Genomic DNA, 26782 nt, shown 5'->3' with positions numbered 1-26782 from the left:
AGTATATGAAACAATGCTCAATGTTACTAATCATCAGAGAATTGCAAATCAAAACCACCATGATATATTATCTCACTGAAGTTAAACTGACTTTTATCAAAAATACAGGGAATAACAGATGCTAGGGAGGATGTGGAGAGAGAAGAACCCTTGTATACTGTTAATAGAAATGTAAATAAGCACAGCCACTATGGAAAACTGTATGGAGGATTTCTAAAATGCTAAAAATAGAACTACCACAGGATCCAGCAATTCCCCTACTGGGTATATATTCAAAAGAAAGGAAATCAATATATAAAGGAGATATCTGCATTCCCATTTTTTTTGTAGTACTATTTACAATAGCTTAAATATGAAATTAGCTTAAGTGCCCATCAATTGATAAACGGATAAAGAAAATGTGGTATGTACACAATGGAATATTATTCAGCCATAAAAAAGAACAAATTGTCATTTGCAGCATCATGGACACAACTGGAGGGCATTATGTTAAGTGAAATAAGCTAAGCACAGAAAGACAAATATCACATGTTCTCATTCATATGTGGGAGCTGAAAAAGTAGATGAAAATAGTGAGTACATTGGTGGTTACCAGAGACTGGGAAGAGTAGGAGGGTGGAGAAGATGAAGAGGGGCTGACAATGGGTACAAAGAACAGTTTAACAGAAGAAATAAAACCTAGTGTTTGATAGATTGGTAGGGTGACTATAGTTTACAAAAAACTACTAAATATTTCAAAATAGCTAGAATAAAATAATTTGAATATTTCTAAAAAATATTTGAATATTTCACTACTTAAAGGTAATGGACATCCCAATTACACTGATTTGATCTTTCCAAACTATGTGAGTGCATTAAATTATCACATGTATTCCCAAAACATATACATTACATATCAATAGAAATTTTAAAGTAAATTTATTTTAAAAGGAGACTTTCTATCTCTGGCACAAATTAAAAGTCAGTATCACTGTCATTTCTTTTTTAGAAAAGTAAACAAAAATAAATACAATGAAAAATTATTAAAATTTTAGTTAGATTTTGTTGAAGGGTATGAGAGAAATAGACAAGTGTTAAAAGGGTGTTAAAGATATACGAGTATCAAACAGACTCTTGGCTATCACAAGCAGATGAACTAAAAGAAAACTGGCAAACATAATAACTTTCTTACAATACTATCTAATGTTTAGATTTAGGGGGTACAAATCCAGTTTTGTTACATCGATATATTACATAGTGGTGAAGTCTGGGTTTTTAGGGTAGGCATTACCCAAATAGTGTACATTGTACCCATTTATCCAATGTTTTTAATACTGGATCAGGATAGACCTAAAATATCACCACCTAACATCAGAAGTATGTATTACATGCTTTAGGCAACATTAGGTTAGCTATGATGATGCCATATTAAAATATTTATGTAAAACATTATTGCTAACAAAGATGTTCATGACACAGTAGTAGGTATATTACTGCTGTATAACCTATTTTTATGGGAAAAATATGTACACCTCTTTTAACAGAGAAGGCAGGACTCGAACTCACATCCTTCAACAATTATATCTAGCTTGAATTTTAATAATATTGTACTTGTAGGCATAAAGAAACTCTGGAAGAATATAACCGATAACTTTGGTGTGTCTCTGGACTTGAGATTACAGGTATTTTTCCTTTTGCTGATGTGAAATTTCCTTTTGCTGTGCAATAGATTTTCTAATTTTTCTAAGAAGCAACTATTAGCCACCTATTCCTAAATTGAATTTGAGCTCTTTGGTCATTCTGAGAGGAGAGAAACCAAAGAATAAGAAAAGATGTAAGCTTTTTTGTGCTTTAAAAAAAGGAAATATACTACTAGTATTAATATAACTATTAATTAGACCAATTACAACAACGGTCAGAAAATTTATCATAAAAATAAAGCAATTTTTAATGATGCTCATATTACTATCAAAATATGTGACAAATGGCCAGGCGCGGTGGCTCACGCCTGCAATCCCAGCACTTTGGGAGGCTGAGGCAGGCGGATCACAAGGTCAGGAGTTCAAGACCATCCTGCCTAACACGGTGAAACCCTGTCTCTACTAAAAATACAAAAAAATTAGCCGGGCATGGTGGCGGGCACCTGTAGTCCCAGCTACTCAGGAGGCTGAGGCAGGAGAATGGCGTGAATCCGGGAGGCGGAGCTTGCAGTGAGCCGAGATCGTGCCACTGCACTCTAGCCTGGGCGACACAGCAAGACGCCGTCTCAAAAAAAATATACATATATATGTGTGTGTGTGTGTGTGTGTGTGTGTGACAAATATGTTATCTACAGAATAACACACAACATATTTTATACTTATTTTGTCTGCTGTGGATGAAGGAAAGTATATGTACTATTTACTTAATAAAGACATCTAATTTATAAATCAGAAATAGGTAATCACTAGCCTAGTAGGATATAAAAATAGATTATATTTAAATTTTTTCCCAGTTATTCAGCAACTACACAGTTATTCCACCTCATGTCTCCTTGAGGAACAGGTGCAAGACCAGTTGCCTCTATTTGTACATTAAGCAACTGGAATGCACTCAAACTACTTTGGAGGATAGCAAATTCATTCTTAAAAATAAACCAACTGGAATACTGCTAAATATATTATCTGTAAATGGAATCAGAATTCTAGGTGCATTGTTTAAAAAGAAAAGATCCCTCAGAGAGGATGCAAAACCACAAGAAATTAATAGCATTCTTGATATTTATGCTCAATTTCAGAAACTTAAAATTCCGCATTGTCTGCATTAGAAAATACATTTAGACAGCAAAATATATCAGGGAAAAAATGAAAATTTGGTTTGAGATTCCAACTGTAATTAGGATATACATAATTTATATTTAATATTTATTCAGATGTGCAAACACATAAGAAAAACTAAAACTCTGCATCATAAAAAGTTTGATTAAAAATCTGAGACAATAATATTCACTACTAAATGAACCCAAATTGAAAAGATAATAGATAGATATGGAATAAAAATAGGAATTTTTCTATTATAGTGCTTAGAATGAATCACTTTTAAGGACATTAAATTACCATGGCATTGTTTTACACCTACGTTACTGATTATATGAAGTCATATTATTTTTCAGATTAACCGGAAGGTAAGTTCAATGAGGGTTAAGGGCTTTTCTTTTGTTCTCTGCTATATATACAAAGCCTAAAATAATATTCAGAGTAAAAAAAGATAATTTATCTTTTACAGAAAAGTCACCACCAAGCAATGATTTCAAGCACCACTTCATAGGACTTGAGAACCAAAACAGTCTAACGGGCATATTTAATTCTACTACATTAAAAACTCATGGTTTCAAAATTAACAAATTTCTAGTTACTTATTAAATGAATTAAAACACAAAAAATTATAATCTCCCTCCTCCACCAGAAGACAAAAAGCAAAACAAAATTTAAATTCTCAGGAAAATAATATCTACAATAACTTTTTAGCAAGAGTTCTGTTTGGTAAAAATGTGAGAGAGGGAACAAGATAATATATATCCAATTTCTTATATTAATAGATATTTAAGCTATTTACTTTCAATCTGAAAAATGGCAAGCTAGCAGATAAGGAAAAAATTCTACTCAATTAGGTAATCATCTTATACTGAAATGATGCACTTTAAATTTCTGAGAAAACATTTATTCTAAAACATGGTGAAAATTCAGACTACAGCCATCTGTGTTTGTTATTTGGAAGCCAATTATAAAAATGTTAACATATGTAGTCACAGAAATAGTTGCAAGATTTACTGGAAAGATATTATGTCCATATATAATTGCCTTTCAAAACTGGTTCAGATCTCAAGCAAATGTCTTATCCTGACCAGACAATGAATAAATGACTTAATACAAATAACTTATTCCTTAAACTCAAGATTTTTTTTTTTTTTTTTTTGAGACAGAGTCTCACTCTGTTGCCCAGGCTGGAGTGCAGTGGCGCGATCTCGGCTTACTGCAAGCTCTGCCTCCCCGGTTCACACCATTCTCCTGCCTCAGCCTCCGGAGTAGCTGGGACTACAGGCACCCGCCACCACGCCTGGCTAATTTTTTGTATTTTTAGTAGAGATGGAGTATCACCATGTTAGCTAGGATGGTCTCAATCTCCTGACCTAATGATCCACCCGCCTAGGCCTCCCAAAGGGCTGGGATTACAGGTGTGAGCCACTGTGCCAGCCAAACTCACTATTTTTAACTTAATAGACGATCATTCTGAATAAAACAATGAATTTTCAAAATGCTGTAAAAAATATGCCAAGTTTTGGCCAGGCACGGTGGCTCACACCTGTAATCCCTGCAGTTCGGGAGGCTGAGGCGGGCGGATAGCCTGAGGTCAGGAGATGGAGACCAGCCTGACCAACGTGGTGAAACCCCGTCCCTACTAAAATACAAAAATTAGCCAGGAGTGGTGGTAGGCGCCTGTAATCCCAGCTACTCGGGAGGCTGAGGCAGTAAAATCCCTTGAACCTGGGAAGTGGAGGTCACAGTGAGCCGAGATGGCACCACTGCACTCCAGCCTGGGCAACAGAGTGAGACTCCATCTCAAACAAAAAAAAAGCCAAGTTTTTATAACGTCAATTCAAAAAAATCAACTATTTGGAATCTCTTCAGTTTCTTGAGTGTTCATTGTTCATTATGTGCCAGGCACTGTGCTAGACATGTGTCAAAATATATGATCTTAACAGTAGGACCCTTTAGTCTACTATTATTTAATAACAGTCTCTCATTTCATCAAGTTGTGAGAAATAAATGAGATAAAAGTTAATACACAATTTCACAAACTCAACAGTCCTATATATATTTAAGGAGGTGGTATGGGAACCTCCCTTGTCCTGATTTCTTCATAGAAGGCTTTCCAAAAGAGATGTGGTTGTAGAGTTTTACCTGTGAAGAAAATAACCTGGCATATGTCAGGTAGTAAGTAGTTTATTTATTCAACAGATATTTATTGACTGCCCATCATGCATGCAACTTTGTGCTAAAGTAAGACATGTAGTGAGGAATAAAAGAGATATAAACCCTACTCTCATGAATTGTAATACAGGTGGGAAAAACAAATTAAATATAGATAAACACAGAAATATATCATCTCAAGTGATAAAAAGTGCTTTGAAGAAAAAGGTACTAGGAGAGCCTCACACAGAAAAGATTTAATTTAAATGGGGCTGTGTGGGGAGAAGTCAGGAAATGTTGAAAGAATGTGGAAACCAAGATTTAAAGATGAATATGGGTTATCTGCCGAAGATCATAAGCAGTAAGCAGCAAAATAAAATGGAACAACAGTATCTGACTCAAAATCCAACTTTCCATTACACCATTTGCTTTCCATGCATTCTCATCTTGCTTTTCATTCATCTGTCATTATGAAACAAATATACTCGAGAGAATGGTACAAAATATTACTTAAATGTGTTACCTAGTTTCTCCAGTATTCAAAAATAGCGGTAAATAGAGCTGTTTTTTGTTTCTGCTGTAGAAAAGTTAAGAAATACCAATTAATTCTAATTATGATGACTATATATACTTGTCAATGCTGCCTTTAAACGTTTTTAGTATTCCTTAATGAATGATAAACAAGAATGCTAATACAAACAACTACAACAAAACTCCAGTAGCCTAACTAGGGGAATAAAAAGATTATAACAATTGTCCCAAAGACCATTTGTAAATGAAGCTGAAGTAAGGCAACTGAAAGTAAAGAGGACAAAGGCAACATTTTAAGGATGCTCTAAAATATTATTAAATATCACAAAGATACAAACTGTTGGAAAATAACAGTGCCAAACAGGCCTGAGGGAATCAGGAATGGAAAAGACCACAGGACTTTACAGTATTGAGTGACCAGTCCAGTTCTACTTATAGCCTATAATCTCATTTAATTTTTTTTAAATAAAGGTTTTGGACCACCGTCATGTCTAAAAAGAAAACAAATTCTTCAGCTTAAGGAACCATCTTAATGTTGCATATTTTAACACAATTTCACTGCCTGCCACATAGTAGACACAAATGTTTATTTGTTGGAAAATAATGTTTCAAAAAGAATATGTGCTTTGGGAAGCTAAAGTGGGAAGATCACTTGAGGCCAGGAGTTTGAGGCCAGCCAGAACAGCGTAACAAGTTCCATCTCTTAAAAAGGTATTTTTTTTTTTAAATTAGAAAGGAGTGGTGGCCCACACCTGTGGTCCCAGCTACTTGAAAGGCTGAGGTGGAAGGACTGACTGCTTGAGCCCAGGAGCGAGGCTGCAGTGAGCTAGGATCACATCACTGCACTCCACTCCAGTCTGGGCAACAGAGTGAGACCCTATCTCAAAAATAGTAGTAATAATAAAATTAAAATTATTTTAAAAACCAAGGTGATATATCAGGTCCATGGTTACACTATTGCACAACTATGCAATGTAATAACATGTAGCTGTCAAAAATAATGTTTTCAAGTCAGTGTGGTGGCTCATGCCTGTAATCCTAGCACTTTGAGAGGCTGAGGCGGGCATACTGCTTAAGCCCAGGAATTCGAGACCAACCTGGGCAACATAGTGAAACCTCATCTCTACAAAAAATATAAAAATTAGCCGGGCATGGTGGTGCAGGCCTGTGGTCCTAGCTACTTGGCAGGCTGAGGTGGGAGGGTCACTTGAGCCTGAGAGGTGGAGAATGGAGTGAGCCAAGATCATGCCACTGCATTCCAGCCTGGGTGACAGAGTGAGATCCTGTCTCAAATAATAATAATAATAATAATAATAATTATAATAACAACACATTCCAGCCTGGGTGACAGAATGAGACCCTGTCTCAAATAATAATAATAATAATGTTTTCAAAAAAAACTTAATGAGCAAAAATGCTCTCAACATAAACTTGGGTAAAAAAGAACAAAGCTGCATATATAGAGTAAGATTTAAGTAACGTTTTACTTATGCATAGAAAAAAAAGAATAGACAACAACAAACTATTCAAAATCATTACTTGTAGGTTATAACACAACAGGTAATTGTTTTTCTCTTTGAAAGATCTTTACTGCCTGCCTCCCTCACACAACTCTAAAGAATATTCACTAATAAAATTATCGTGAGCCCATATGCTAATATCACTATTTTTTAAAGGATATATACAACTACATACCTACTAGAAATCTTATCCCTAAAGAAAGTGCTGTTTAGATGTCACCTATCTCTGCTTCATTTTACAGTCATCTCAGTTACTGCTAAAAATGAACAGTGAGAAGAATGGCACTTTGCCCCTAACGTTATCTACCCTAAGTATATTAAGTTTAATCCCATTAAAAATAACAAATAACACTGCACAGTTTATGTAAAGGAGAATGCCCAAAGCTAGGTATATTTGTAACAAATAGACACTCTCTCAACAGCATAAAATGCATGCCAGTTTACCATCTGAGGTTAACTCATTTATAAACCTACATTATACATTATTCCCTTTTATATGGATATATTTTTGTGGAAATATTTACTATAAAAGAACTGCTGCATCTGGTCAGTATAGCGGTCCATGTTGATGGACATCAGGTATCCATCATCAGCTCCCATGGACATCTGTCAGAGATCATTTATGTGATGAAATCAGGCATGTAATAAACACATGAATATCAGTTTGCTTTTGACTTCACTCCCTCTTCTTACTCCATTCCTGAATGTAGTCACTACTCCCCAAGGACTGACGGACCTTGGGATCATGATCTCTGCATATCTCTAAACCCTTGGCATGTGCTGTACATCAGAACAGAAAAAAACAGCACAGTGGCAGTATTTTTTTTTCTGAAAATAGTTTTATTATGGAAACAAAATAAGGAGGGTAATTAAGCATGAAATAATTTCATTCTTGATAAAAGTATATTGATTATTACAAAATTTGAAGTGTTAGTTTATAGCCCAAATCTTTTAAAGAATTTGTGTCTGCTGAAATGAACTTTCCTCCTTTGCAAAGATACAACTTTAGTTACAGGAGGAACATATTTAATCTAAATACACATTGTCATAGATAAGACTCAGAGGATAATATATATAAAGCTAACTGTACTCATCTGTGTTAAATAGCTATACAAAACTACTAAGTTAAAATATGAAAGGGTTGTTTATGATACATTTCAAACTATAAGTTTGGAATTCTTGTTCCTTTGTGATACCATTATTCTACTAAATATAGTGATTAGAAGTCCAGTGTACCTCTTATAGAACAGCACATAGGATTAGATATGCTAAGATTAAAATGTTGCATATTTTAGGAAACTCAGAAATAATTCAAAGATGCTTTTATGCTAAACTCAGCAAATTTTGTTCCAAAATGTCTTTTTTATTATGAAAAACAAGTATAATGTTCAGACATTAATGTACAGAAAATAGTTGCCATATATATTCCTTTACAATTTTCACACCTATTTAAAGTGTTAATTCTACACATTTAAAAACATAATAATGAGATCCTGTTTCAATAGGAAATTGCTAAATTTTACTTGCAACTTTTTGTAGCTATAATTCTAATACACATTGGGATCTAAAACTATTAGTAAACAGCAACAATAGAGACCACATATTTTTTAAATTGGGCAAATGAAAGGAGAATATATTGAGATGTAAATCAGGAAGTAGTTATTCGCGTTACAAAAAGTTTTTAAATATGCAGATTAATTAAAAACATATACCCTTTAAATACTAAAGCATTTAAAATAAGTTTAACAAAAAAGGCAACTTACATACTTTTTAAAACCCCATCAGTTGTGTAAAGAGAGGCACTACTTTTATCCACAAAAAGCATCAACATTTTTTAACAGTTCAAAAATAGGAGTCCAAAACAACTGATTTATCAGAAACAAAACAATACAATGGCTATTCACAGTGTAAGAAATTAAATCTATTTTGTTAGAGCATGTTTTTCAGTCTCAATTTATAACACACTTTGACTTCCATTTCTGCTTTTCCTTAAATCAATCTGGACTGTGTGGAAGAATGCCACAACATGAAGCTATTAGCAATCTGGGTTAATGTTCTACAAAAAAATATGCGTCTATATCCACAGAAAGTAATGAAGAAGAAAGTTAGCGCTGAAGTACAATGCATACTCCTTCGGTTCTAAAACTCTATCAGTCCACAGAAAGCACCAAGATACAGATGCCAAAGTTAGAAAAAATACAAAGCAGCTCAGAATCAATATCATATATCTTATTCAAGGTAAATTTTATGTTAGATTGTTTGTCTGGCATTTGGGAGGCTAAATTAATTTAGGAGGCTAGAAATCCCATCTCTACTTTTTTTTTTTTTTTTTTTTTTTTTTTGAGACGGAGTCTCACTCTGTTGCCCAGGCTGGAGTGCAGTGGTGCAATTTCGGCCCACTGCAAGCTCCGCCCCCTGGGTCCATGCCATTCTCCTGCCTCAAGCCTCCCGAGCAGCCGGGACCACAGGCACCCACCACCACACCCGGCTAACTTTTTGCATTTTTAGTAGAGATGGGGTTTCACCGTGCTAGCCAGGATGGTCTCGATCTCCTGACCTCATGATCCACCTGCCTCGGCCTCCCAAAGTGCCGGGACCACAGGCATGAGCCACTGCGCCCGGCCTCCATCTCTACTTTTAACAAAGATTTGCTTATTACTGAATTAAAGTTGATAGTGAAAATAGCATAGTGAAGACTCTTTTTTTGTGTTTATTGATGAGGAAACATTACTAAAATTTTCTTATGGAAAATGAGGAAATATATAATAATTTTTTGAAAATAAAAAGTAAACTTAGAAATAAATTCAAGGCGGTTGGGTGCAGTGGCTCACACCTGCAATCCCAGGACTTTGGGAGGCTGAGGTGGGCGGATCATCTGAGGTCAGGAGTTCGAGACCAGCCTGGCCAACACAGTGAAACCCCGTTTCTACCAAAAATACAAAAATTAGCCGAGCATGCTGGCAGGTGCCTGCAATCCCAGCCACTCGGGAGGCTGAGGCAGGAGAATCACTTGAACCCGGGAGGCAGAGGTTGCAGAGAGCCGAGATCGCACCACTCAGTGGCAGTATTTATAATAGCAAAAACTGGAAACAACCCAAATACTTACTGACCTCACAATGGATACTGATGTAAATTCCTATAATGGAATACTATGCAGATGTGAACATGCGCTACATGATACTGAACAAAAGGCAAATCACTGATGACTTCATATGATACCATTAAGTTCAAGCACAGGAAAACTAGTATGTTGTATGTGTATATATATGTGGTATAGAAAAGCAAGGAAATAAATTTAGAACTATAGGTACCTCAAGTGGTGAGGGGTTGGGATTAGATGAGGAAAGGTTTCAGATATATTCGTATGTGTATGCTTCTTCAGCAGCGTGATAGGTACAGAGGTGTTCTTTTTATCATCAGTCTTTATACATACATTTTACATATATTCTTTTTTAGAAGAAACATTTAAGTATTTTTAAAGTATGTAGAACTTCTTTCTGAGGGAACTGGTCAGTGGTCATAGTTTCTCCCATCCATGACACCCCTGCCTCTCCTCCCACCCTAAGTTTGATAAGGAAAGAAAGGTCAGTTAGATTCTTCTCTTAGAATTAGGGAACAAGAAGGTAAGAAGCTATCCAGAAAGATAACACGAGGAGATTCATCTTATACAAAGGATTCTAAAATGAGCGCGTCATGCAATAATCATATCAATCTACAGATACTCCTAAAATCATCTATAAAGTACAATTTACATAATCAACCTACAAAACATGTTACAGACTATAAAACACTTCTCTTTGTATTCAACACAGTCAATTTTCCTTCTGGCATTGAATCATCCCTATTCCTTCAGTTCCACACCAAGTAAAGTAGCTGGCTTAGAAGAGGTCGTGATACATAATCACAGTATTGTAGAATCAAGTGAAGTGGCTATGTTAGTGGGTCCTAAAGTTTATTGCTCACTGGGGATCTTTACAAAAAATAGTGAGGCCTGACACCCCAGATTTTCTGATTTTGGTATGGGATGTAATGTAGGCATCAAAAAAATTGTAAAGCTTCCCAGGTGTTTCCTATATGCAGCAAAATTTGGGAGCCTCTAGGCTAGATGATTACTGTACGAGTAGATGTGTTTCTATGATTTATATAATTTTTATTTTCCCCTTCTTTCTTTTTAAAGTATATTTACTGGGGCTGGGCACAGTGGCTTGCGCCCATAACCCCAGCACTTCAGGAGGCTGAGGTGGGAGGATCACTTGAGTCCAGGACCAACCCATGCAACATAGTAAGACCCTGCCGCTATAAAAAATAATTGGGCATGGTGGTGTGTACCTGTAGTCCCAGTTACTTGGAGGCTGAGGTGGGAGGATTACTTGAACCCAGGAGGTTGAGGCTGAAGTGAGTAATGATCATGCCACTGCACTCCAGCCTAAGTGACAGAGTGAGACCCTGTCTCAAAATAAATAAATAAGGGTATATTTAGTAGGAAACAATTCCACTGGATAGAACAGATTTGGAGACTCATCCCATAATTTTGGTCATGTGCAAACTGATATGTAGACAAGGAAGCTGATCTACAAACAGAGGAATATAACACATTGTGAAAGTGAGAGAAAAAAATGATGGAGAGAATGGCACCAGTTTCCAATGGCTTTTCAGTTTCCACGAGGCCCAGCTATACACTGACCTTCCTCTGAAATCTCCACATCTTTACAATAACCCTCTCTTTTCTCTCCTTCACTTAACTAGTTTTGTTCTGTTTTGGAACAAAAGAGCCCTACTAGAATTAGACTGCTTACAGTTGGCTATTTTAATCAAGTAAATATTTTATATTAAAAAAGAAACACAATGGTTTTTACTTCATTTGTACAGCAATAACATATAACTGCCACCTGGTGGCAGCATACCTATCTTAAGATGAGATGTGTGTGTGTGTGTGTGTGTGTGTGTGTGTGGGCAGGGGGTAAAGAAGTAACATTAGAAGTTAACAATGACAAACACACATTCTTTAACAGTTTTCCACTACTGTTAGGATAACATCCACACCATTTTAAATGTCATATGTGGCTCCTCATTATCTGATCCCTAGTTCTCCAATCCCATTTTCTGCTATATAGCTTAATCCTCTATGCTCCAGAATGACAATTGATGATAATGACTGGCACTTCTCGAACACTTCTTATAGACTGACAGTGTTCTCAATGTTTTAGACTTATTAGTGAATCCTCACAACTACCCCAAGTACCAAGGCAGGTACTACTATCGTTCTCATTTTCCAGAGGAGGAACAGAGGAAAAGAGAGGTTACGTAAATTCCTGACGTCAAAAAACTAGGAAATGGCAGTCAGGATTTGAGCCTAGACGGTCTGGTCCAGTCCAACCTCGTAACCACTAAAATTATCAATTCAAAATCTTTGAAAAATTCCATTTAGATGTCTAATAAGGAACTTCTAATAAAAAATGTACAAAACTGATTTCACAATCTTGCCTAGGTCAACAACCGAAACCTTGACCACATTTTTCTTAGTAGTAACAGAAACCTTCTCTTCATGCTCACTATCCTTTACCTTTCAGATCCAGCCAGTCACCAAGTTCTGCTGATTTTACCTTCTAAATATTTACTGATGTATCCCCTCTGTTCCTGCCTCACTGTCTGTCATTTGTCCTTTCAACAGCCTCGTAAATGGTTTTATCCTCCTCAACCTATCCTCTACACAGCTGTCAAATACATCTATCTAAAATGCAAATCTAGCTAACCATTATTCCCCAGCTTAAACACTCATCAATAAGCCAGGTGGGGTGGCTCATGTAGTCCTCAGTCAGGAGGCTGAGGCAGGAGGATTGCTTGAGCCTGGGAGTTCAAGTCTGCAATGATCTATGATCACGCCACTGCACTCCAGCCTGGGTGAAAGAGTGAGACTCTGCCTCTAAAAAATATATAAAACACAAAAATACCCCTCAATAATAGATCCCCACAATCTACACGATATAATTCAATCTCCTTAACATAGATTCAAGGATTTTCAAGATGGAGCCCTAGCCTGTAGTCTCATTTCTTGCCACATCTTGCTAATAGCTTTATACTCCAATAATACCAAACAAGGTAGGTAATACAACACCTTCCCCAAAACAAGTCAAACGGTTCCACATCTCTGTGCTTTTTCCATTTTGTCTCATTCTTCTGGAAGCTTCTACTCACCTTCCACTCCCTTCTCACCTGGGCAGTTCCTCCCCATTCTTTAAGGCTTAATTCAGTGTTTATCCATCCAGAAAGCCTTCCCTAACTGCCAAGATAGAATCAGATATCCCTCTTCTGTGTTTTTCATGGACCCAGAATTATATTACCCATTGTGTATTTATAATTATCTCTTTATGTGTCTGCCTACTAACTAAACAATGCTTATGCTCGGCAGAGTCCATGTCTTTCATATCCTATCATCTTAGCAAAGTGCCTAGCAAGTAGTAAGTGCTCAATCATATTTACTGAATGAGTAAATAAATAGCTCCCTGTAGTTCACTCTGAATACTCACTATATCGTGATTGACTTTCTACTCTACTCGAATGTGCAAGTATCAGAGGCAAGCTTGTGACTATCTCTGAATTCCCACTGACTTGCATAAAGTAGAGGCTCAAGTAAATATTAAGTTATCTAGGATTTGATCTGAAAGACTGAAAAGAATGGAGTAGAGGATTAACAAAATGAAAAGGGTGTTTTAAGATGAACGCAGTGACAATATATAGGATGAACCAGAGATGAATAGAGGCAAGGGAACTAGATAGATGAGGGGATGTGGGCCTGATTTTATTGGACTGCAATATTAGAATAGAAAGAAAAAGGTTAAGTGGGAGACAAATTTTTTTATTTTTATTTTTATTTTTTGAGACGGAGTCTCACTCTGTTGCCCAGGCTGGAGTGCAGTGGTATGATCTTGGCTCACTGCAAGCGTGTGAGACAAATTTTTAATTTAAAAAGTAGCATGTGGTTATGAGTATATAGAATAAAGGAAAATAATCACAGAATAATTCAAAGGATCTTTCAATCAAGATGCTTTCTGAATATATTAATAGGTACGAACTAAACTACTGAGTCTAGAAAATATGATGATACATGAGACAGAAAAGAGAAAACTGGCTGGGCGTGGTGGCTCACACCTATAATCCCAGCACACTGGGAGGCCAAGGTGGGAGAACCGCTTGAGCCCAGGAGTTCAAGACCAGCCTGGGCAACATGGCAAAACCCTGTCTCTACAAAAAATTTAAAAATTAGCCAGGCATGGTGGTGAGCCCCCGTAGCCCCGCAACTTGGGAGGCTGAAGTGAGAGGATCAATTGAATTCAGGAGGTCGAGGTTGCAATGAGCTGTGATCATGCCACCACACTCCAGCCGGGGCAACAGAATGAGATCCTGTCTCAAAAATCAAAGAAAAGAAAAAAAAGGAAAAAAAAAGAAGATAGAAAGAGAGTGAGATAGAGAAAGAAGAGAAAGCTTAGAACATTAAAAAAATTTAAGTACAAATCCTAGAAAAAAAGTAGACAGACTCTCCTGCCATACAATTAAAATCCTGAGGCCTATTAAAATTGCCTACCTTATTTCACCCTTTGAATTTATTAAAAAATTACATATTCTTCTCCACTAAAAAAAACCCTCAAATTATCTTTTCTTTTTCTCAAACTTTATTATAAAAATTACTAATGGTTGTTTAAAGTGGAAAAGTGAGAGTTCTCTTGTTGAGTCATTAGAAATGCTCAGATATGAATTTTCATTGTGAAAGGAATTTATACAAATTAAAATTAAATATTATTTTGGCAAATATAAAAAATTTCACACCAAAAGTATTTCCAGTATTTTTAAGTTGTATATGAATAGAAGAGTTTCTGTAACTTTCAGCCAAAACTCATTATTTCATATATAAACTCCTAGTAGATATTTCCTAATGCAGTTTTAACATATTTTCTAATACCTTGCCATTTAGAAGAAGATCTACTAATTTATTTGGCTCTCAAGAAATGGAGTAGAGGATATAAATGGCATAAGAATTAACTGAGATCTCTGCCCCATGCCCACTGCAATCCCCACAAGGTCTCCTTCACACACAAAATTTGATCTATGATACACATGGAGAACTACTATTTTAGTTATAATTGATCCCTGTCACTATCTTCTCTGGGGAAACAATAAGGCAATACTAACTTGAATAAAAGTGAGACCCTAGCCCGGACGCGGTGGCTCACGCCTGTAATCCCAGCACTTTGGGAGGCCGAGGCGGGAGGATCACGAGGTCAGGAGATTGAGACCATACTGGCTAACACAGTGAAACCCCGTCTCTACTAAAAATACAAAAAAATTAGCCAGGCGTGGCAGCGTACACCTGTGGTCCCAGCTGCTGGGGAGGCTGAGGCAGGAGAATGGCGTGAACTCGGGAGGCAGAGCTTGCAGTGAGCCGAGATCGCGCCACCGCACTCCAGCCTGGGTGACAGAGCAAGACTCTGTCTCAAAAAAAAAAAAAAAAAAAAAAAAAAAAAAAAAAAAAAAAAAGTGAGACCCTCGAGGAATAAATACAGCCTAATCACAGAGCCCACAATGAGCAATCCTAGTAAACAACAAGGAATTTTGTAGTGTGTTCAGTACTAATAGGAGAGAGAATCTAGATTTTATATCCTATTAGTTTTTCAGAGATCTGTAAATCAGAGAACCTATGAAATCAATCTTTACAGATTAGGACTTTGTATAGTAAAGTTGATTATAGTTCTGAATCATCAAAACAATAATCTTGGGGGCTTTAAGAAATTATTTCTTAAAAGGGGGAAAAACCCTTAGATTTTTACAGAGAAACTTTCAGACCACACAAAAATCTCAGATAACAGTAAACCACAATAAGAATCTTAACTCTGATGGTAACTGAAAACAAACACTACATTGTTAATGAACAAGGAGGAAAAAGGAATTTTACATACTACAAAAGAATCCATAAATTTAAACAAGGAACCTAAGCAAAACTACTCCTGAAATAATGTTAAATTTTTGAATACTCTGAATATTGAACACTTTTGAATACTGTTAAACCCATGCACGAATCAACCAAAACTTTATGCAGTGTACCTAGAAGGGCACTAAGTGTTGTACGTTACATTTTGGTGATGACTAAGACAAAAAGTAAAAGGGGTGTCAATATGACAACAAAGACATCTCATACTGAAGTAGCTACAGACCCGCCATGTTCACATACTAAAATGACAGGTCTTTTCATTTTTGAACACTAGGTTACTTTTTTTTCACAGTGTAAATGGACTGGCAATGATCAAGCCAAAAATCCAACAGATGCCCCTTTAACCAACTGCATGCACTTGTAAAACAGCTGGTCATGGAATGGAATGACTCACTGGCCAACAAAGAAATCAAACTTCAGCATCATGCTCTTATCAACTCACCAAGAACCTATTATTCAAAGGAAGCAACAATTTAAATTTTGGCAAAGCCCAAAAAGCCTAAAAAAAATATATATGGAAGATAATCCCACCGGGGATATGTATTTCTACCCATTCCTCTCTGGCGCTTGAGTGCACACGCTCTCTCTCTCTCTCCACTTATACAGAAAGGATATATATATATGTTTTATATATATATATATATATATAAAATTAATATGAGATAAAAGAAGTTGGTAACAACCCAATTAAAAAATGGGCAAGGGATATTAATAGACATTTCTCTAAAGAAGATCTACAAATGGGCTGGGCGCAGTGGCTCAGGTCTGTAATCCCAGCACTTTGGGAAGCTGAGGTGGGCAGATCACCTGAGGTGAGGAGTTCAAGACCAGCCTGGCCAACATGGTGAAACCCCATCTCTGCTAAAAATACAAAAAAATTAATCGGGCGTGGTGGTGGGTGCCTGTAATCCCAGCTACTGGGGAGGCTGAGGCAGGAGAATCACTTGAACCCAGGAGGTGGAGGTTGCAGTGAGCTGAGGTTGCACCATTGTACTCAAGCCTGGGCGACAAGAGCAAAACTCCGTCTCAAAAAAAAAAAAAAAAAAAATCTACAAGTGGCCAAAAAGCCCATTAAAAGATGATACTCAACATCATTATTCATTACGAAAATACAAACCAAAACCACAATTAGAAATCACTTAATACCCACAAGGATGAGTATAAAAAAAACAAAAAACAAAACAAACAAAAAACCAGAAAACGCAAGTGTTAATGAGGTTATGGGAAAATTGGAATGTCCTATATGTTGCTGATGGGAAGGTAAAATGGTACAGTCACTATGAAACAGTTTGGCAGTTCCTCAAAAAGTTGAAATATAACTACCATATGACCTTGCTCAGTTCTACTACTAGGTATATACCCAAGAGAAATGAAAACAGGTACTCAAATACATCCATACAAATGTTCATAGCAGCACTATTCACAATAGCCAAAAGATAGAAACAACCCAAATGCCTATCAATGGACAAACAAATTATGGTATATACATACAATGGAATATTATTCAGCCATAAAAAGGAATGAAGTACTGATATATGCAGCAAAATGGATAAACCTTGAAAACATACTAAGTGAAAGAAGCCAGACACAAAGGGTCACATATGATTCCATTTATATGAAATATCTAGAACTGGTAAATCCAGAGAGTGCGTTGGTGATTGTTAGTGGCTAGAGGGAAGAAGCAATGAAGAATATCTGCTTAATGGGCACAGGGTTATATTTTGAAATGAAAAAATGTTTGGGAAGTAGATAGAAGTGGTAGTTGCATAACATTGTGTTAAGCCACTGAACTGTTCACTTTAAGATGGTTAATTTTTCTTATGAGTTTCACCTCAATTAAAAAAATAATTATAGCTTCTTTATATTTAGCACCTAGAGAACTCAAAAAGCTCCCAACCATTATTTCATTTATCCTTCAAAACATCTCTTGAGATACACATCATAAGATTATTCCAACAGACAATAAGGCACAGAATTTGTGATCATTTAAATAAATGTTTGCGGCCAGGTGCGGTTGCTCACACCTGTAATCCCAGCACTTTGGGAGGCCAAGGTGGACGGATCACAAGGTCAGGAGTTTGAGACCAGCCTGGCCAATATGGTGAAACCCTGTGTCTACTAAAAATACAAAAACTAGCCGGGTGTGGTGGCAGGTGCCTGTAGTCCCAGCTACTGGGGAGGCTGAGGCAGAAGAACAGCTAGAACCTGGGAGGCAGAGGTTGCAGTGAGCCGAGATCGCGCCATTGCACTCCAGCCTGGGTGGCAGAGCAAGACTCCGTCTCGAGGAAAAAAAAAAAATGCTTGCTAAGTAAAAGTTCATAGCTGCAGTTGTAGGCGTTCAAAAATGTTGGTTGAACAAATGAACAAATAAATGTCTCCAAAGTCCTAGTGCCATTTCTACCAGGCCAGATAGCATTATAAATTCTCTTTCTCCCTCTCTCCAGCACACACACACACACACACACACACACACACACACCAGACACCAAACCACTTTTATAAATAAGTTTCACCAGACACCAAACCACTTTTATAAATAAGTTTTGAAAAATTCTGTAGCTTTTCCAAATTAAAGTTTTTAAATGGATGTTAAACAATTACAAAGTGACTAATCTTAATTTTAGTGGAATCTTACTAAGAAATGAATATAATGTCCCTTATTAACAATTTACCATAACCTTTTCTAGCTATATTAGAGGAAATTCACTTACATTTCAATATTTAGTAGCCTATAATATATACTTTGTAGTAATAGTTTAGCTTTTACTAAGAACCTTTTTATTTATAAAATAAGAGATGTTTTTGTTTGAAAAAATTTTTGTTCCATTCTTGTCATATTTCAATCACTTGAATGTATCCTATCTTTTTCACTTCCTCTTTCCATGAGCTATCATTCAACTTTCAGTTTCACTGACAGGGCATCACATTCCTTCCTCCACATTCTCTCTCTAAACACCATGTTTTGCTTCATTCCGACAAAGCCTAAGCTGGGTGCAGTGGGTCACCCCTATAATCCCGGCACTTTGGGAGGTTAAGGCAGGAGGATCACTTGAGCCCAAGAGTTCAAGACCAGCCTGGGCAACATGGTGAAATCCCATCTCTACAAAAAAATTTTAACAATTAGCCAGGTGTGGTGGTGCACATCTGTAGTCCCAGGTGCTCAGGAGGTTGAGGCAGGAGGATCACTTGAGCTCAGGAGGTCGAGGCAGGCTGCCACTCCAGCCTGGACAACAGAGCAAGACCTCGTCTCAAAAAAAAAAAAAAAAAAAAAGCCTGAAGGTCATGAATTAGTTTTAAGTCACAGGCAGTGCACCATTGCTGCAATAAATGTTGATGAAGGTTTCAAACTGCTGCATCTACTCTGAATGCTAAGTAAGCTCTGCCACATGTAAGTATGAAAAACTAGAATGCTTAAAACAGGAAGGGAAAACACTTTCTTAGCTGTGGAACAAAGTATCTGGAACATGTAAAGAACAGTTTTACAGCACAACTAGCTTTGGCTATCACAGTGGAAACAGTAACTGAAAAGTCCTGCTATCAATAATCAATATACAGCTTGCATGGAGCACCATCCTTTTTTTTGTACATAATTGGAACTACTCTTCACACTGAAAATGCTTGTTAAACAAAAGTCATGTAATTACAAATTACTGAATATAACAGGCAATAGTTTTTTACAATTATTCAGCAAATAATGCCCATTATATAAAATACTTAATAACTTTAAAAAGTATACCTACTGCAAATTTACAAGAGTAATAATTTTATATTAAATATACAACTGTCCTCTATTTAATTCTGTTCACTTAAATTACAATACTTCCTTAAAGTGACATGAATAATTATACTTGGAAAAAAATGAAGTCATTTAAAGTGGAGTTAAAATAGTTTGGTTCAACACAAGGACAACCTATGTAGTGCCATCCCCGTCAAAACACTGTAGAGGGAGGTAGCCCAGCTCTGAAAATACTTACTTAATACATAATGCAGTAATGTCTTACATCTCCCAGGGTCATGCTTCTTGCAACATCAATACTGAGGAAACAGCTGAGGACCCAACAGTAAACCAAAACAACCAACAAGCAGCAGAAAAACTAAATTGCCCTAAAGCCCACTGGGCAGGCTCCACTGGCCTGTTTGTTTTTGTTTTGTTTTGTTTTTTGAGACAGAGTCTTGCTCTGTCACCCAGGCTGGAGTGCAGTGGCACAATGTCGGTTCACTGCAATCTCCACCTCCTAGGTTCAAGTGATTTTCCTGCCTCCACCTCCCCAGTAGCTGGGATTAGTACCCGCCACTAGGCCTGACTAATTTTTCTGTATTTTTTAGTAGAGACGGGGTTTTACCATGTTGGCCAGGCTGGTCTCAAACTCCTGACCTCAGATGATCCACCCACCTCAGCCTCCTAAAGTGCTCGGATTACAGGTGTGAGCCACTGCACTCCACTGGTTTTGTTTTTTATACTTTTTTCTTTTTAGAGATAGGGTTTCACTACATTGCCCAGGCTGATCTAGAACCTCTGGGCTCAAGCGATCCTCCCACCTCAGCCTCCCAAAGTATTGGGATTACAGGTGTGAGCCATCACACCCCACCTAAGGTCTTTGTTGTTGTTTTTTTTTCTTTTTACATAGTATTCTATCAACCTCAGTTCTGGGTTCCTTAGTTGTAGCAAACCTAAAACAGCAAATTAGAAAAAGAGGCAGATGAGGAGTAAGAGTGTGCCCACAGCAATAGGAACTAACAGCAAAGGAAAGAATAAGAACAACAAAAACAGAAAGGAGATCTATAAAATGTCTAACGATATAATCCCAACTATATAATACACTCTGCACTGAACAATTACAATTCCAGGCCTATGCTAAAATAGGAAACCTAATTATTCTGTGCCTCATTTTCCTGTTCTGGATAATGGTCATACACTATAATATATGTTTAATATAATGTATTTGATAAGCCTTTATATTTTTTTAAAAATGGCATTTGAGGCTGAGTGCAGCAGCTCATGCCTGTAATCCCAGCACTTTGGGAGGTCGAGGCGGGCATATCACTTGAGGGCAGGAGTTCGAGACCAGCCTGGCCAACATGGTGAAACCCCATCTCTACTAAAAATACAAAAATTAGCCAGGCGTGGTGGCATGGGCCTGCAATCCCAGCTACTTGGGAGGCTGAGGCAGGAGAATCACTTGAACCTGGGAGGTGGAGGCTGCAGTGAGCCAAGATCCTGCCACTGCACTCTAGCCTGGGAGACAGGCTGTCTCAAAAAAAAAAAAAAAAAAAGGCATTTGAACATTCTTTTCTGGTCATAAAAGAGATATATTGTATCAAGAATTTGGAAAATACTAAAAGTATAAAGAAAATTAAAATTGCCTGTAAGCCACCACCCAGAGATAGCCACGATTTACATCTTGGTGCTTTTTTTCAGGTGTCTTCATATTTAAATATGTACATATACCTTTTCCTGGTAACTTTTTTCTTTTTAACCTGGCATTATTTGTGGGCATTTTCCGCACTCAAAAAGCCTTTGTAGAATTATTTTACATACCATAATTTATTAACCCATTATTACAGATTTGGGGTAGTATAAAACATTTTATACAGTATACTATACATTATACTGCATACATGACAAACTATTTAAAAAGTGATCATTTATAAGGTTTAGATACAGAAAGGGAATTTTTCAATGGAACTGTTTACCAACAAATTACCCCCAAAAAGATTTGTAAGTTGTGGTTTGTGAAACTAGATTATCAAATACAATACTTCAGTCCAGGGAACAAATGAGACACTTGGATAATGAAGTCTCAGATAAACTTTGGAAAATGATCATTTAAAGTTGTTTCTGATGCCAGCAATATGGATTTCACATTAAGAGAATTCTAGATTACTGTTATTAAATTACAACCATGCTAGCAAAGTAACACTTATTAATGACTCATTAATCATTCTGCTCATTCGTTAAGCAAATATGTATGAATAACTACTATTTGAAAGGCATTATATTATGGTGCATTAATATCAATAGTAAGAGCTTTCTTAGTGATTCTATAAAATGAGATAGTAGCATTTAAAACACTTTAACAATATGTGGAAAAAATCCCCCAAATCCTACTGCAGCTCATCCCTCTTTGTACTTATCACCCAGAGTCTGTCTCTCCCACTAAACAGTGAGCAACTTGAGAGAAGACACTGTCACCACCTCTAGGTATAAAATAGGGGTTCAATATAGGTTTGCTGAATGACATTATAATCCAGAGTTTTTCAGTTCTAATCTGAAAGCACACGTTTATACAAATGAAATAATGTAGATACTATTTTTGATAATGCCCTTTTCACACTATTTTTCATATTCCTATCAGTCTTCATAATCGTAATGGCTTTAAAATATTCCATTATATTTATATAACTTAGAAAATGATTCTCTTCATGTTGTCTTTAAAAGTTATTTTCAGGGTTTTTGTTTGTTTGTTTTTTGAAACAGGATCTCATTCTGTTGCCCAGGCTGGAGTGCAGTGACATGATGATAGCTCACTGCAGCCTCGAACTCCTGGGCTCAAGTGATCCTCCCACCTCAGACTCCCGAGTAGCTAGGACTACATACAGGCACACACCACCACGCTCTGCTATTTTTTTTTTAATTTTTTGTATAATCTCACTATGTTGCCCAGGTTGGTCTTGAACTCCTGGTGTCAAGCGATCCTCTCACCCCAGGCTCCCAATGTCAGCATTTTTATATTGTATAGCTAATGTTGCAGCAAACATACCTTGCCTTACAAGTCTCATATATTTATATCTTACTGGAAAAAGGGCTAAATTCTAAAAGAAGATACTCTTTTACAACAAAAATTCACCTTAAACAGGTTTTTACCCCATACGTAGAATTTTGAAAGACAAAGAAACACACAAAGAAACTAGAATTGTATTTTGCCAAATCAACTACAACTGCAAACAATTTAAATTAAATCCTCTATTATGAAATGTGTATGTCCAAAGTAAACCATGTTTTGTAGGACTGCTTCACATATATTTAGGAAAGATATTTCTGGGGGCAGGCAATAAAAATAGTGAGGTAACAGACAAATAAGACATCTAATCAGATCTTCAATGCTTCTGGAGGGGCACACACTTCACCTCCACTACTTCCTTAGATGCATAGAGCTTGCTCAGCCCCTCATATTGCACAAGTGTAAGCTTTGGGCTTCTAAAGATACCCTGATTGCCCTTTCCCACCATTTATAGATTCGAAAGTAAAAATTTACCTGGCTATATACAAGCATTTAAACCTTGATCTTAAATAGAGGGAGCTTATAGGAAAGTCAACTATATTTTAGAAATATGAAGCTAGTTTTTACATATATATTCATTTAACAAACTTGTATTGAGCTTCTATCACTGCATCTCTGCGGTATGGCCCTTCATTGATAATAAATCACTAACCTGGTTTCCTTTGTTTATGTGCGGAGAAGAGAAAGGAAGAGAGGAAAAACGGTTACCTGTAATACAATTTTTTGTCCAAGTATGATTGCTAACAATTATCTCTAAAAAGAATATAATCTATAAAAGAAGATTTCATTGACGGGAGGAAGGGGGCTTTTGAGTCCAGACAAAATATATGCTCAAATATGTAATTTTTAAAAGAAATATGCTACGCAGCTTATATTCTGTATATGTTAAATTTCTCATGAAGCCCAATGAACGATGCCTGTGTATAACTGTGTATTGTATTGTTTGCTTTACAGGCTCTTCCGTACACGTACACACACATACACACACGCACAATCAGAATTCGCCAGAGAGATATATAACAACTAAATTATTTAAAGCAGGAATTCTATAGGTGTTGGCATATGGAACCTTTCGGTCCCCAGAAATTCCACTCACAGACTGCATTAACATTCCATACGACACAAAAGCGCATGCCATGACAAAGACCTTCAAGTACAAACATACAAAGACACGCTTCTAAAAACGCCCCTAAAGCCAAGTTCACAGCTGGCACTTGTGGCACACACAAGCCACTGCTGAGACAGCTGTCACAGGCCAATCACACACACCCAAGAGTGCCAGCGTGCCACCTAAGGCAGACAAGCTGATGATCAGCGCACAAATCCCCAACCCAATAAAGAAAAGCTCTAAATCCCCACCCTGGAAAGCACAATGCCTGCACCACCCAGAAAACTCCTTAAAAAAATGAAAGGTCGGAGGTTTAGAAGCAACTAAACACTAGTTTACAGCAATACAGTAAAAGGGGAGTTTTATTTGGACATTCACGAGAAAGGAGCCACAATATTCAATCCTCACGGAAGTATTATCAGCTAGCACAAGGCTTTGTCCCCCATTTGGAAAAAGGGGAAAGGAGGTGGGCGAGGAGAGATGCAGACCCTGAGACCCTGCAGCACCTCCCTCTCGGGCAGTGCACTGGGGCTGCGGCGAACTCCGCTTCCCAGGCCCCCTCCCACCCCGTGCTAGCCACCGCCTCCCACCGCAGGCCCGGTTGCCTCGGGCTCTCCTACCTTGGCTTTGCCGGCCTCCAGCTTCTTCTGTCTCTCCTCGTCCTCCATGGCCTCTGCAAGGAAAGCAGGGGAAAACGGGGGTTGAGGGGTGGTCGGGGATAGAAAGGAAAGCTCGGTTTGGAGGGAGGTGGGACGGCAAGCTCCGCGGCTCAGAGAGCCGAGCCAGTCCGGCGCTCCCCCGCCCGAAGTGGAAGCAGTCTCCGCGCTCACTGGCGGATCGTCCTCAGCCGCACGGGAAGCGCCGTCACCGCCGCCGCCGCCGCCATCTTCGTCTCCACGTAAACACACGGCGAGGCGGGAGGGGCTGGAACGTCTGTCCGCGCAGCCGCCTCGCGGGCAGGTGCGCCTGGGGTCCCGCCCCGGTCCAGCCCTCAGGGGTCAGCCCTTGCCAGGCATGGGACCTGCCTCCGACCGGCGAGGATCCCGCCGTAGGGAGCGCACTTCCCGCACATCAACGGCTCCCAGGTGGTGGCCGAGCTGAGGGGTAGGAGAGACGGAGTGTGCCAGAGGCTCCTGGCCGGACCTCCACCCTCCGTCCGAGGAATCCAGTGCTATTAAAACATGAGTTTGTTTTTTTTTCCTTCAAGTTACAAAACTAACACATCTAATGGTGAAATTGGCGAACACCTAAAAGCTCCAACGGAAAAGTTCCGGGGGTGGGGGGTGGTCGGGGGGCGGACGCCAGGTTTTTTCTACCTACATTAACTGCTTGACTAAAGGAATTATGAGAGCAGCTAATTGCTCTTATTACTTCCTTAGCCTGAAAAGTCCCTCCCTCTTTCCTCCGCTGGTTCCCACTCAATCTCCGGTTCATCCTTCCAGTCCCATCGCACACGCCGCCTCCAAATGGCTTTTCTGACCTCCTGTTCCCTCCACGGCAACCGTGACACATCCAGTCAAAACTTAGTCCCCTCCCCCCACTCCTTCGGGCTTCCCTTTAACAGTAGTGTTCTGAAAGGAGCCTGAGCTTTAGAACCTCGGTTAGGGACAATGCTAGACTACACTAACTTTCTAGCTTTAATGACAAGTTACCTATCTATCCTCCCTGAGCCTACCTGGAATTTTTGGAAGGGTTGTTAATATATGTGACTGCCCTGACATATCAGAACGTCCTGAATAATGTCAGCTTTATTTCTCCTTGGACTTCCTTTAAGTACCCTGCACCATATTTTAATAATTTGTGTGCGTCTTAGTTCAGCTCATACCCCCAGCTCCTTGATGACAGAGACTCATCATGAGTCTTGCTCATCTTGGCTTTACTAAAATGACCAGCACAGAACTCTGCACTCGATAAACGCTTTTCGGATTGAATTGAGCAGTGTTTGTAAATTTAGCATTACTATCTTTCCTTGTTTCCCCTACATGTGCTCCCTCAATCCTTTGTGTTCTTCTCCCTACCCTCCAATGCTCACATCCATTCCTGGAGTGAACTACACATTTTAATGTCTCTGGTTGATTACTCAGGTTTATCATGTTTCTCCGTTGCTTTGAGGTAGGTTGGACTGAAAAACTAGCAGTTGTGAACAAAAAATAGGCTAAAATGAGTTCAAGCGTAGAAGTGTTGTTAAGTGAAAAATTGAGGTTAAAAAACAAAAAAGGAGAGACTAAAGACCTTAAGTCTACCACAAACTGAAGATGAGTTTTAAATAGCCCTCATTTAGAAATCTTAGCTTTAAAAAAGATTTTTTTCTTAAGCTCCGTAATGCATACATTCTGCCAACTTCTAACAGCCAAGTGCATATTGTCCTGTTATCTCAACCTGAATTAGGAACCAGGTAAAATTAGACATTTTATCATAGGGATAAAAGAATTGAGGCAATAAGTGATTTACTTAGTTACCCATCAAATTAAGAGTAAGGACTAGAACTAAGTGTTCTAATAGTGCAGTGATTTAAATACTGCCTGGATTGAGGGATTATGTGTGTAGATGCTGATTGCCTAGGAGGGGGAAGCCCCAGGGTATCTGAAGCTATTCCTGTTTGTTAAAGGATACTGCTTTCTCGGTGACTAAATAAGTCAGCTGTTTGTATGTGCTGAGAATGTTCAAGAATATCTTCCAAAGCAACAAGATTATTTCAATGTTTCCTTCACTGATAGCCAATCATATACATGTCTATTTTACGTAATGGGTGCTCGATCAATGTTGAAAGTTAGATTTGTGTTAACTTCTATTAGAAGGGCAAGCATTGGGCACTAGTGCTCTGACTCTTCCTTATGGCACCTATTCTGTCATATCTCGTCATACCAATCATTAATTCATGTCATGTCATTCACTTATTCAAGTGTTTCTTTCGGAAGATATTTCAGCAA

General features: G+C 37.9%; 1 protein-coding gene across 2 annotated transcripts in view; it reads right to left on the bottom strand.

Moving 5' to 3' along the window:
• Positions 1-24747, bottom strand: part of AKAP9 (A-kinase anchoring protein 9) — a 177546-nt gene extending 152799 nt beyond the window's left edge. For both annotated transcript variants that reach the window (XM_030822060.1, XM_030822061.1), the window contains exon 1: positions 24473-24747. In XM_030822060.1, coding sequence (XP_030677920.1) covers positions 24473-24520 — 48 coding nt within the window. In that variant the 5' untranslated portion in view covers positions 24521-24747. The remainder of the gene's footprint in view (positions 1-24472) is intronic.
• Between the last annotated feature and the right edge of the window lie 2035 nt (positions 24748-26782).

This window comes from Nomascus leucogenys, chromosome 11 (genome assembly GCF_006542625.1).
Source record: "Nomascus leucogenys isolate Asia chromosome 11, Asia_NLE_v1, whole genome shotgun sequence".
Classification (NCBI taxonomy): domain Eukaryota; kingdom Metazoa; phylum Chordata; class Mammalia; order Primates; family Hylobatidae; genus Nomascus; species Nomascus leucogenys.
This window is presented reverse-complemented; position numbering and strand designations above follow the sequence as displayed.